Below are 13184 nucleotides of genomic sequence, written 5' to 3' on the forward strand. Positions count from 1 at the left end.
AAGGTCAAAAATATCTTCAACAACAACAACCACCCAAGCCACTGCCTGTTCACCCCGCTATCATCCAGAAGGCGAGATCAGTACAGGTGCATCAAAGCCGAGACTGAAAAACAGCTTCTATCTCAAGGCCATCAGACTGTTAAATAGCCATCACTAGCTCATTAGAGGCTGCTGTCCTATATACATAGACATGAAATCACTGGCCACTTGAAATAATGGAACACTGGTCACTATAATAATGTTTACATATTTTGCATTACTCATCTCATATGTATTTACTGTATTCTATCCTATTCTACTGTATTTTAGTCTATGCATTACTCATCTCATATTTTTATACTCTGTTCTATTCTACTGTATCTTAGTCTATGCATTACTCATCTCATATGTATTACTCTGTTCTATCCTATTCTACTGTATCTTAGTCTATGCATTACTCATCTCATATGTATATACTGTATTCTATCCTATTCTACTGTATTTTAGTCTATGCCGCTCTGACATTGCTCATCCAAATATTTATATATTCTTAATTCCATTCCTCTACTTTAGATTGTGTGTATTGTTAGATATTACTTGTTAGATATTACTGCACTGTTGGAGAAAAATACTTGTGTTTCTAAACCTGCAAAAACATCAGCTAAACACGTACGTGAAAAATAACATTTGATTTTGACAGAATGTGACTGGCAGAACGGGTGTTGTATGTGGAGGATGAGGGCTGCAGTAGGTATCTCAGATAGGGGGGAGTGAGGGCTAACAGGGTTTTATAAATAAGGTCAACTTGTGACTGACGAAATAAGGGTCAGTCATGACTATATAGACCACAGACTTAATCACAAAGTCCCACTCAGCTGACAAACTGATACCAAATGAGATTTTCATGGTCTTATAATCCGTTTTCATTGCATGCCAATAGCACAGTCATTACTTATGGATCACAATGAGATGGGTTGCAATGGTATAAGAGTGCCAATGGCCCAGTCTTAATGTGGGATGTAGCAAATGCACTCAACCCATATGAAATACATTAGAATATAATTAGCTACATACAACAACATCGTCACTGTCTCCAACTAGCAGCAAACACTGACAGACCTGCTTGTGGCAAAGTCAAGCAAAGAAAATGCACTTGTGCAATGGATTAATGACCTTTATTCAGTTTTTATTTATTTTTCTCAATTTCAGATACAAGAATATAAGGAAGTACAAGTACTGTCAATGTGATACAAATGAGAGTACAGATATGGGGGAGTGTATCTAATCAGTCCAGATGAGAACTAAGCGGTCACAGCCAATCATACCAGTCAAGCCAGTTCAGCCAGACGCCCCAAAGGGGTCCCATTACAATTCATAGCAACCATTCATACATGTAGGTACACGTTTGATTTAAGTACAAAACATTGTGTAAATGGTAAGCATTTTTCTCCCCAATAAATATAGGTTTTCCCTCACCATTGGAGACCGAGACCATATTTATTTGTTTGTTGAGTGTCCTTGCACTGATGAATGTATGTGTGTGCGTTTGCTGCAGTGTGCTGACAAGAGGGGGTGAGAGATGGTAGCTACACCAGTGGCTCGCAAAATGTTTTGATAAAGTGTTTCAAATGTTCCTATGATAACACGATTTGCCTTGATCAAGGATCCTTGGCTCACTTGGTTTCCCATGTCTCAATCAGTTTGTCCCACAGCACTGACCCACCATTTGGGAACCACTGAACTACAACCTTCTCGTGGATACTGAATAGGAGTGTGAGTGAAGGAGACTGCGAGCTAAACCCCTCTCTCCAGGGCCCTACCCTCTCTCCTTACCTGCAGCAGTGACTCAGCCTTCCCCAGAGCCCTGTCCGTCTCCGATAACTCCCCCTCCAGCTCCTCGCTGTGCCTCCCCTGGCTCTGTAGCTCCGCCCTCATCGCCCCTAGCGACTCCTCACCCCCCGCCTGATTGGCCCTCCCAGCATGGGCACCACCCCCAAGGTTCTCCCGTTTGATGGCCTGCTCCAGCTGGGCGGAGCGAGACGAGAAGTCGTGGAGTCGCTGGCCGCAGTCGTCCATCTTGGCATGGAGCTCTCCCAGCCTCCTCCTCATCTCCCTCTCCCTTTCCACCTCTGCCTGCAGCTCTTCCTCCCAGAATGTCTCGTGGGCCAGCTCGGCCTGGTTCCTCCTGGCTGCCTGCTCCAGAGCCTCCATCTCCTCCTGGAGGCGAGCCTCTGGGACAGGGGAAGGAGAGGAGGCCGGGGAGGCCCTGTTCCTGGACCGAGAGTCTCTCTCCATGGCCTCCAGCTGGGCCTCAAAAGCCCTCAGCTTCTCCTGCTGCTGAAGAATCTGCCGGAAAACCTCCTCTTTGGACGGGCCCACGAGAGGGGAGGGAGAGTGGGGGGAGGGAGAGGGGGAGTGGGAGTGTGGGGAGGGGGAGGTAGCATGGTGGGGAGGAATGGGGCTGGGTGAGGACCTCTCTTTGGGGGAGTCGCAGGGAGACTTCCTAATGAGCTGCTTGGCTTTGGTTCTGGGGGAGGTGGAGGGCCCCAGGTTAAAGGTGAGGGACTTCTTGGGCTGGGTGCGTTTGAGGGGCTCTGGTTCGGGGTGTTTGGGCAGGGAAAGAGGGGCGACCCGGTCCTGGGTGGAGCCAGAGCCAGACCCTGGTCCATCGCTGCTGCTGGGGCCGGTGCGGCGCAGAAAGAACTGGACGTCGTTGCCGTGCTGGCCCAACTTGGCCAAGGACTCCAGGGGCCTTTCGTTGGCTAACAGCTGCCTCTCTGAATCTCTCAGTCTCTGGATCAGCACGTAGCGACCCGTCTGACCTGTGGTAGGAAGAGAGAGTCAGAAAACTGAAACAACATAAAATTAGCACAAAGCATTAACAGCTCGTTGCACTCTCTCTGGCAATGGGCATATGGCTAATGTCTATACAAGACTCTAAACTCTAGTTCTTCAGTCCTTAACTCAACTCTCTCTTCTCTCAGCAATGACAAATATAAGTCTTATACAATGTGTAAACATGTTCAAACAAACTGAAATTAGGACAAGCTCTCCCTAATGACCTGGCAGTGGGGTTTAGTTTTTGGCACTGCAGTATGTGGCTTCAATACAGCCTGAGGGTGTGGTGACAGAAGCTTGCTCCATACCAAGTCGACCCCTAGCACCATTCCCCCTTAGCACTTCATTGAGGTCAGAAAGGAAGGATAGGTGGAAGAAATAAATAACAGTGGTCCCACCTTACCCTAGCAGTGGGATTTTCACCATATTGCTTATGCCCATCCTATTCTTTTAAATCTAAAGTGCCTATGGTGTAGTAGGGGCTAGTCACGGTTGGTTTGGAAAGAGCCGTAGGGTTTAGAGGGAAAGAACTCGCTCCCCAGAGAGGAAGAGGGACTGAGATACTGACCAATGGCCTGAGCCAGTGCGATGACCACATCCTGGCAGGAAGTCTCCTCTGATAGGCCACAGACCACGCGCACCACACCGTCCACCCACACCTTCAGTTCCATCTGAGACACGTTGCTAAGAAATGCAATGAGGACTTCAGTTCAGATCCGCTTGGCTCGGTTCGGCTCAGTTCAGCACTGCAGGGTACTACTGACTCCTCTCTGCAGGGTACTACTGACTCCTCTCTGCAGGGTACTACTGACTGCTCTCTGCAGGGAAGAGAAACAAGGATAAGGAGGGTTAAAAAAAATAAAACATTTAAAAACCAACCAATTAGTCGCAGTACAGAAATTCATGTTACACAGAACTTGTCAAACGTCCAATGTTATCTAGCCAAAGGGGGTGAAAAAAGTAATCCCTCGAAACTAGCAGAATTATATTAACACACCCGACATGCAGCTGTGTCACACACAAATGGCCCCTTTCTCTCTCTACCCTCTGTTGAGTATTGAAGCTATGGATTTATACATCTCTCCTACAGGCTCTATACGTAACAGAGCCTTATTGACGTCAGGCCCTGCGTATGTGTGACTGAGGTTTAGATTTTCATTACACTTCCCCTGGGGAGCTGAGCGGAGCGTTGCGTTCCTGAAGTTTCCTGTTGGTTAGTTGGAGCTCTGGTGGTACCTCACGGATCGGAGAGCATCAACTCAGATCTGTAACCCAATTAAATGCTCCACTGCCCTCCTTCAAAGACATTATGACAGCTTAGTGCCGAGAAGAGCACAAGCAGAATGCACCATAGCCACTCAGTGTGTAGGTGAGAGAGAGAGTGTGTGTGTGTGTGTGTGTGTGTGTGTGTGTGTGAGATCTACTTAGATGCTCCCCACCAGTAGCTGACCTGGCAGACCTGGAACTTCAGAGACTGTCACTGGGAAGAGCAGCAGGTATCCTAACACAGGAGGAGATTTAGGCCTAAGTGGATTTCACAATGAGGAACAGGAACAGCACTAACCACTCCCCTGCTGTGTGCCGTTTTATGACTTTACTTCATCTGTATTCCACAAATAACAAGGCAATAACACACATTGCCTGACTCAAAGTCTATAGCCTTGGGTGGTAAAGTACACACAGACCTACAACTTTTATTAACAATAGTAGTGGTAGTAGTAGTAGTAGGCTATACAGTTTCTCATTTGGCATATGTAAGGCCATACACACTGATCTGGCAGTGTGACTCTTACATAAGTTATGTCAACATGAGTAATAGGTCAAATGACCCACTTGCTCTGTAACTGGCCCACAGCACAGCTAGTGTTTGAGCTCAAACCCCTAGCCTAGCTCCTCCTCTCTCTGAGGTGTTTTTACTAAAATCCTCCATTATCTCCTCCTCAATGACTGTGGTCGTCTATAGGGGAGCTGCCCAGCAGGAATCTGATGATCACAAGAATTCCATATTTCTTAACAAACCGTTATTATAACGGTTTATATACCGTCGCTAGCTCCCCTACTTGCGACCCAGCTACCCCCAACATTACTCATGTGTTATAAACAGGCCAAACACTGGGCGAGCTGGAAAGCAACAGAGGTTATCACAACACCACACACAGAGAAGGAGTCACAGCTAGGAATGTTACGGTGAACGTATTACCGCCACACCGGCAGTCAAATGCCAAGTGAACGTTTCGTCACGGTAATTAGGCTTCTCCAAACTCTGATGCTGCTGGTGGTCACTAATAGCCTACCAAACTTACTAACTGCCTGGTACTCAACATGAGCTCATGTTGCACAACATTTCTATAGGCTATGCAAATGCGTGAGAAAACAGAGTGATGCCCTCTATTAAAAAGAAGAGGATCCCATCAGCTTTCTAGGCCTACTATATTTATTCACTTTTGATAATGGTGTTTTCCCGCTAATGGAACATTCCTGCTTATAGCCTACTGCCGTGTGCGCATTGCTGCGCTTATAATGTGAATAAATAGCCTAATAGTTTATCAACATTTGAAGCTAAACATTCTGATCTGTTGCATCCCACAACTCCCAGACTATGTTTAGAATATTTATTTCTCGCACAGAATAGGTCAACTTTTGTACTATGGGGGACAGTTGATTGGGTGGACAACGGTGGGTGGACCCGCCGCTATCTTTGTGGTAGTAATTAGAAGCTAACATTTTAATTTAAATGTCAGTGGTGTACCAGCTAAATTGCAGTGGTCTAAAGGGATAGGTCCATTCTATGAATTCTATTTATGATTGAAATGACACCCACCCGTATTGAAGAGCATGTTGTGTCTCAACCGATGGCGGGCACAACACAAAACCCTCAGATGATGTAAGGTCGGTCTAAGCTACAACATATGGGAATATTCAAAAAATAAAAAAACATACATTTATATAATTTACTTTAAAAAGTTAAAAAATGTCATAGTTTTTATAAAAAACTTTAAAAGAAATTAAAATAATTTGACAACCCTATTTGTACGCTTTAAAATGATATCAAACTCAACAGTTTATATTTTCCAGTGACGAAGACATGGGTGTCTTATGGTATGGTGAGGTATGTAAAATGGGTACATTTTGAACACCTTTATCTCCTGAATGTTTTGGCATTCAGGTAACAAAAAGTTCCTATCTGACCACCTCTTCCATGGTCAAACGTATATGAAAAGTGTTGTTTAAATTAAAAGCGAAGATGTCAAAAAGTGATTGGATTCAAATGGCTTTACCCAATTATGACTCATAATAATGACTCGCATATATCTCACAACGGCTGAAGATATAACATGTTTCTAAAACACCACACGGAGAGAGCGGTCGCTAAGTGCATTGTTGGAGCATGTGTCAATACTGATATTATCAACATAAAGGGAGCGCCTGCTCTTGGATCAGCATTCAAATCTTTACTTAACATTATTTCACAATACTGATGACGGAGGAGCTCCTAGAGAGATATTACCACCTACGGCTGCAAATATTGAGGCAGCTTATTCTAATGCTTACCCTCCCAATGACAATTCACTAAATCACCGATTTGGCACATCATTGAGCACGTTAGGTTACACATCATGAAATATATTGAGACAAATGACAGTACATGAAGCAAAACAGAACTCAATTGATTGAACATGGAATGTATTTCACTGTGATTGAAATGGGCCTATAGCCTACTATTTATAATTTAATGCAGTCATCTCGGTTTTTATTTAAACCATCTTTTTATACGTTGATTGTTTATAACAATTGCAAAGACATGGGCAACTTTATGTTTATACTCAACTTTGCTCTGAAGTTATTGGTGGCCACAGAGAGACGGATAAACCATGTGATTCTATTCTTAGCAGAGATCTGTGTATAAAGTAACGCGGGAGAGCAAAAAAGCATCTAACTACGCACTTAGCTGCTCTACAGACCGTTAGAGGCAGACGTTAGATTACAAGCGTTTTCAAGTGCAATGTTAATAATGATGATTTTGGGAAACCGCTCATAGATTTCATTATGCTCCTACGAACATTCTAACGACGAACTTAGCCTTAAGATGCTTTTGGGAAACTGGATCCAGGCCGAGAGCAGTGGAATGCCACCTTGTGTGTGTGAGTGAGTGAGTGAGTGAGTGAGTGAGTGAGTGAGTGAGTGAGTGAGTGAGTGAGTGAGTGAAAGACACTGGAACAAACTCTCCTTTGTCTGTGAGAGGACTAAGACTATGACATATATACAGTAACCCAGTAAATGTAACATGGTATCCAACACCAACTCCCCCTGTCAGAGCCAGGCTCTGTGCCCTTTGAGATACACTGCTCATCACACTCAGGAAGGAAACCGTAACAAATACAGCATCTGAATTCTCCAAAATGGCTTCATTTCCACATCACTGGCAATGATCCTGCAGAACTGGATGATAGATGAAAGCAAGTGTAAAAGTATATATAGGTCTCCAAAGATTAAATTTACTTGATCTAGTGTTTTCAGATGGTTGTAAAATAAGATGAGGTAAGGACAGAGGTATCTGTGCCCTGACCCCTATCCAACATCTCTATCTTATCTAGCATGACAAGCTCTCTTACAGCACCTCACCTGGCCAGGTCTTATTGGCCAAACGAGCCCTGGTGTGTTGGGGGGTTGTGTGTGACAGGTTCTCACACTACCTATGACGCCATGTGACAGCTTAGGAGTTGTGTGTTCCATGAAGATATGTAATTTTCCCACAAAAACATACCTCTTTGTCAGTGAAATGTGATCAACAGGAAACAAACCAGCCACAGTCTCATGTTACTTACTGCCTGGCCATTGTCACTGTCAGTCTGTCTCAGGAACAACATGGCAGATATCCAGTGGTGTAAAGTACTTACATACACATCAATTAAAGTACTGCTTCAGTAGTTTTTTGGGGGGCATCTGTACTTTACTATTTATATTTTTGACAACTTTTACTTCACTATATTCCTAAAGAAAATAATGTGCTTTTTACTCAATACCTTTTCCCTGACAACAAAAGTACTTGTTACATTTGGAATGCTTAGCAGGACAGGAAAATGGTCCAATTCACACAGTTGTCAAGAAAAAGTTGTCCAAATTGGGCCCAAAGTGTCAATATTTTGTGTGGCCAGCATCCAGCACTGCCTTAACCCTCTTGGGCATGGAGTTCACCAGAGCTTCACAGGTTGCCACTGGAGTCCTCTTCCACTCCTCCATGGCGACATCACGGAGCTAGTGGATGTTAGAGACCTTGCACTCTTCCACCTTCCGTTTGGTGATACCCCACAGATGCTCAATAGGATTTAGGTCTGGAGACATGCTTGGCCAGTCCATCACCTTTACCCTCTGCTTCTTTACAAAGGCAGTGGTCGTCTTGGAGGTGTGATTAGGGTCGTTATGTTGGAATACTGCCCTGCGGCCCAGTCTCCGAAGGGAGGGGATCATGCTCTGCTTCAGTATGTCACAGTACATGTTGGCATTTATGGTTCCCTCAATGAACTGTAGCTCCCCAGTGCCGGCAGCACTCATGCAGCCCCAGACCATGACACTCCCACCACCATGCTTGACTGTAGGCAACACACACACTTGTCTTTGTACTCCTCACCTGGTTGCCGCCACACACGCTTGACACCATCTGAACCAAATAAGTTTAACTTGGTCTCATCAGACCACAGGACATGGTTCCAGTAATCCATGTCCTTAGTCTGCTTGTCTTCAGCAAACTGTCTGCGGGCTTTCTTGTGCATCATCTTTAGAAGAGGCTTCCTTCTGGGACGACAGCCATGCAGACCAGTTTGATGGAGTGTACGTCGTATGGTCTGAGCACTGACAGGCTGACCCCCCACCCCTTCAACCTCTGCAGCAATGATGGCAGCACTCATACGTCTATTTCCCAAAGACAACCTCTGGATATGACGCTGAGCATGTGCACTCAACTTCTTTGGTCGACCATGGTGAGGCCTGCTTTGAGTGGAACCTGTCCAGTTGAACCGCTGTATGTTCATGGCCACCGTGCTGCAGCTCAGTTTCAGGGTCTTGGCAATCTTCTTATAGCTTATGCCATCTTTATTTAGAGCAACAATTCTTTTTTTCAGATCCTCAGAGAGTTCTTTGCCATGAGGTACCATGTTGAACTTCCAGTGACCAGTCAGTATGAGGGAGTGTGAGAGAGATGATACCAAATTTAACACACCTGCTCCCCATTCACACCTGAGACCTTGCACCACTAACGAGTCACATGACACCGGTGAGGGAAAATGGCTAATTGGGCCCAATTTGGACATTTTCACTTAGGGGTGTGCTCACTTTTGTTGCCAGCGGTTTAGACATTAATGGATGTGTGTTGAGATATTTTGAGGGGACAGCAAATTTACACTCTTATACAAGCTGTACACTCACTACTTTACATTGTAGCAAAGTGTAATTTCTTCAGTGTTGTCACATGAAAAGATATACTCAAATATTTACAAAAATGTGAGGGGTGAACTCACTTTTGTGATATACTGTATTTATAACCAAATACTTTTACTCAAGTAGTATTTTACTGGGTGACTCACCTTTAATAGAAAATAACTAAAGTAAAAATATATCTTTACTTTTACTCAAGTATGATGTTTGGGTACTTTTTACACCACTGCAGATATCTATGGTATCTTCTAGAATCTAGTGAAAACCATGGCAACTACGCCTAGGCCCTACATATATTTTAAGCCCCCAACAACAGCATGAAATAGCATACATATTTAATGGTGCACTTCTATTCTGGGATATGTCCAATGAGAATCCAGCTGACAGCTTCTCCAACCCCAAATGTCTTGAGGTCAACTTCACCACATCCTTACAGTGGAGTCTTCAGGCCTGACTGACATGCATCTCTGTGGTTGTGTGCAGGGTGTTTGAGTGTGTGAAGAGTGTGGAGGATCCGCACAGACCGCTCACATGCATTCAGAAACACACCCACCCACCACTACCCGGGCAACCAGAAGTTTTCAAAAACACAAATATCCACCCAGGCCCTCCACACCCAAAAGTCTCGTAGTAGAGACAAAAAGCATCCGCCCCGACCCCATCCCCTCACCCGCTGCTCTGCTCATTATCTTCCAGTTCAGCCCAGATCCACCCAGCGAGACAGAACAGTGAACCTTCCATTCTCTTCTCTTTTCATCATCACCCACCCAGCCACTCTCTCTCTGATCAATGAGAGGCCAAGAGAACCCTCCAGCATGGCTGCCTGCTGCACACACTCATCATTATACCAATGAAAGAGACACACACTGACAGACAGCATTTGGGTCTAGTCTGGTGTTCTGAAGCCGAAGACGGACTAGTCACAGCTAGTCCTTAAGAGTGAATAAGAGAGAGTTCCCGCCCTGATAACCTCTTACCATGACAACCATCAGCACACATTCCTGTGGCTTCACGCACACTCCGTAGATCACCCTAAACACACGAAACATACCAGTCACTCACACACACAGATTGACACAAGCACACAAACACTGGTCCATGCTAACCAACTCCAAGTTTCACCTTACAGTAGAGGTGATGGTCATTCATTGGTGGCCTGTGTCTAGTTGAATCTCAGCTGAGCTACTAGGGTCAGCTCTCAAGGGGACAGGAACACATCTCTACAGAGCAGAACATTTTCAACTAGACTAGGTACAGGTTTTTCTCAAGCGATCAGCATCAAAGCCCACGCAGACACAGTGGGTAGCATCTCTCTGTCTGTGTGTGTGTAAGTGTGCTTTTGTCTGTATGAGCTACACAGTGTCAGCCTATGTATAGCACAGGGCCAAAACAAGCAGAGCATGACTATGTCTCCATATGTACTCCACAGCTGTTCAGAGGAGAACGCACCCACCCATGCACATACACACTAAAACCTTCCCATCCAAACCTACACAAAGTAGGAATTGATTGATTGCTGTTAGTCACCTGGAGTAACGCTATTGGGAAATGGATCATAGGATAAAGGTGAGGAGTAAACATTCCACAAGTGTTTAAGTTATGAGTCCGCTTCAACACCTTCCCCTTAAACAGTGAAGAACAAGGACCGGGACAGATGCGTGCGTATGCATGTGTGTGTGTCTCTACACTGACTGCACTGCAGCCTAATTAAAATATATACCTGCCCACAACTATTACTGTACAATCAGAGTGAGTGAGAGAGAGAACCCCTTGTCAGAGCTTCATTGTACACCCATGGACAAGAGGAGAACAATGAGAAGAACAAAGGAGAGTATGTAGTGTACACACACACACACACACACACATAAACATATACATACATACACACATACCCTCAGAAAATTACACTGTAGAGCACATTTTAATGTTTGTGCTTTTCTTTTAACCAACTTCTGTCTTCTGTTCATGTGCAGTTCTAATAACCAATTTCTTTGTTAATGCAAGTGGCTGACTGTACAAATCCTGACTATCAGTAGCTGCAATTTGGCAGTACGCCCAGACCGTGTTTTGAGAACAAACAAAAGATATCTCAGTTTCAAGGTCTCAGCTTAGAGAGAAGACTCGTGGGGTATTGGTCTATCACATGTCATGAACCAGTACTGGTTGGTCACATGAATGAAACAAAATGGTAATGATTAATTCACTGTGCTAAATCATGCAAATATAATTTGTCTGTGTAAAGTTGTATATGAGACAACTGCTGGGTCTGCCCAGAGAGAGCTCCTGATTGACATGTGTACCATGGTGCATTGAGTTTGTTGGAACCTCTCCAGCACACTGACAAATAAACTATGATTCATTTAAGATGGACTTCGAGTGTCTCTGTGTAAGAATTTCCAAGACAACACACACAGTTCTTAACACACTCATTCTTTTCACACACACACACACACACACACTCTCTCTCTCCCTCTACTGTTCCCTCTCTCTTATCATCATTCAAAGGAAAACACACACTGTCCTTGATACACAAAAGTAAACAGCTCCCTGAAGTAAACAGTGTGATATGAGATTCTTTGTGGCTGTTTGGGTAGTGGGCAATGCCCTAGCGATGTGCTCGACTCTGCCTGCTGTGTCACTCTACCCCTGGGCAGAGACTTAACAGGCTGGCACCAACCACCCTGGTCCCATCTGCACAGTGGAGGCGCTCCCACTAGTAATGTAGAGAACTGTCTGTCACAGAGGGCGCCCAAATATTTATGTTGTCCTCTCGCTTGCTTTGTTTGTTAGGCTTGACACTCATTACTGGCTTTGTTGGTTCTGTCGTGTCTGGCTGTCTGTTTTATGACCATTCTGCTCCATGTGGGACAGCAATAACACTGTAATAAAACTGTTGATTAAACGTTATTTTGCCCACTTTTTACATCCCTCATTCCCTCCATTCTTCCTCTGTCCCTCACAGCTCCAAGTGAGGCTGATAAGAGCTCTGGCACAGATATAAGCTGAGAGCAGCCAGTTAGGTCACATCATCATCATCCAGCAGGGTTTTGACAATCTAACTGCCCCACCTGATGTCTCCACTACAGAACATGTACAAAAGAAAAGATGACATACACACAACCAGGTGCTGCAGGTTAAAGAATAGGCTCCTTCTGTACAAGAGTCAGGAAACATTAAGACATGTTTTAATACACCACATGGAGGCATACTGTAGATGTCAGTGGGAGTCTTCTTGTACTAGATGTCAGTGTGTAGTCTTCTTGTACTAGATCTGTATGCAGGCTTCTTGTACTAGATCTCAGTGTGTGGCATACTGACACTCTGAACACAAGACACAGAACTGCATCTAGCAGTAAGCTATATCTAATCACAAGTGTTCACATGCAGAAATGATTAGCTGTAGTTTTGTCCACCAACTGAGCTGCAGTTACTGACTGGCTGACTGACTGCAGTAGAGAACAGGGAGTGGTCACAGACCCTGGAAGAAATAAGATCTCTGATCTTCTGAAGCCTCCACATGCAGCCCTATAAAAGACTGATTCCTGGAGAACTTTTCAAACAGAACAACACCTAAGACACCTAAGACTGGAGCAGATTACTGTAGCCTTTACAGTCTGTGACAAGGAAGGAAAGAGGTTTGAACAACAACAAAACCTCAATGGAAGGTTTAGTTGGCGCTCTTAGCAAAACATCAGAAAGCAGAACGTTCCCTGTGTGTGGAGGTAGAGGCACGTTTGTTTTCTCCTGTTTCAGAGTCGATGTGGCTATGTGTGTGTGTTCTCTCACACAGAGGAGGGGGCCAGGCTGCTGCAGCCTCTCTAGACACACAGCTTGCTAATTAGATTGAGCGGTTGCCTGTTCTCCCAGCGAATGAAGCGCAGAAACAAATCATGAATAATGCATTTCACAGCACATTCAATTTGGCAAATATTTCT

At 44.6% G+C, this 13184-nt stretch overlaps 1 protein-coding gene across 2 annotated transcripts in view; it reads right to left on the minus strand.

Annotated features, from left to right (window-relative positions):
* The window catches only part of LOC135509249 (ras association domain-containing protein 7-like), a 50077-nt gene that overhangs the window by 8192 nt on the left and 28701 nt on the right, over positions 1–13184 (minus strand). For both annotated transcript variants that reach the window (XM_064929747.1, XM_064929746.1), the window contains exons 2-3: positions 3386–3635; positions 1813–2801 (exon numbers count right to left, since the gene is read on the minus strand). In XM_064929747.1, coding sequence (XP_064785819.1) covers positions 1813–2801; positions 3386–3488 — 1092 coding nt within the window. In that variant the 5' untranslated portion in view covers positions 3489–3635. The remainder of the gene's footprint in view (positions 1–1812; positions 2802–3385; positions 3636–13184) is intronic.

This window comes from Oncorhynchus masou, chromosome 22 (assembly GCF_036934945.1).
Source record: "Oncorhynchus masou masou isolate Uvic2021 chromosome 22, UVic_Omas_1.1, whole genome shotgun sequence".
Taxonomy (NCBI): Eukaryota; Metazoa; Chordata; class Actinopteri; order Salmoniformes; family Salmonidae; genus Oncorhynchus; species Oncorhynchus masou.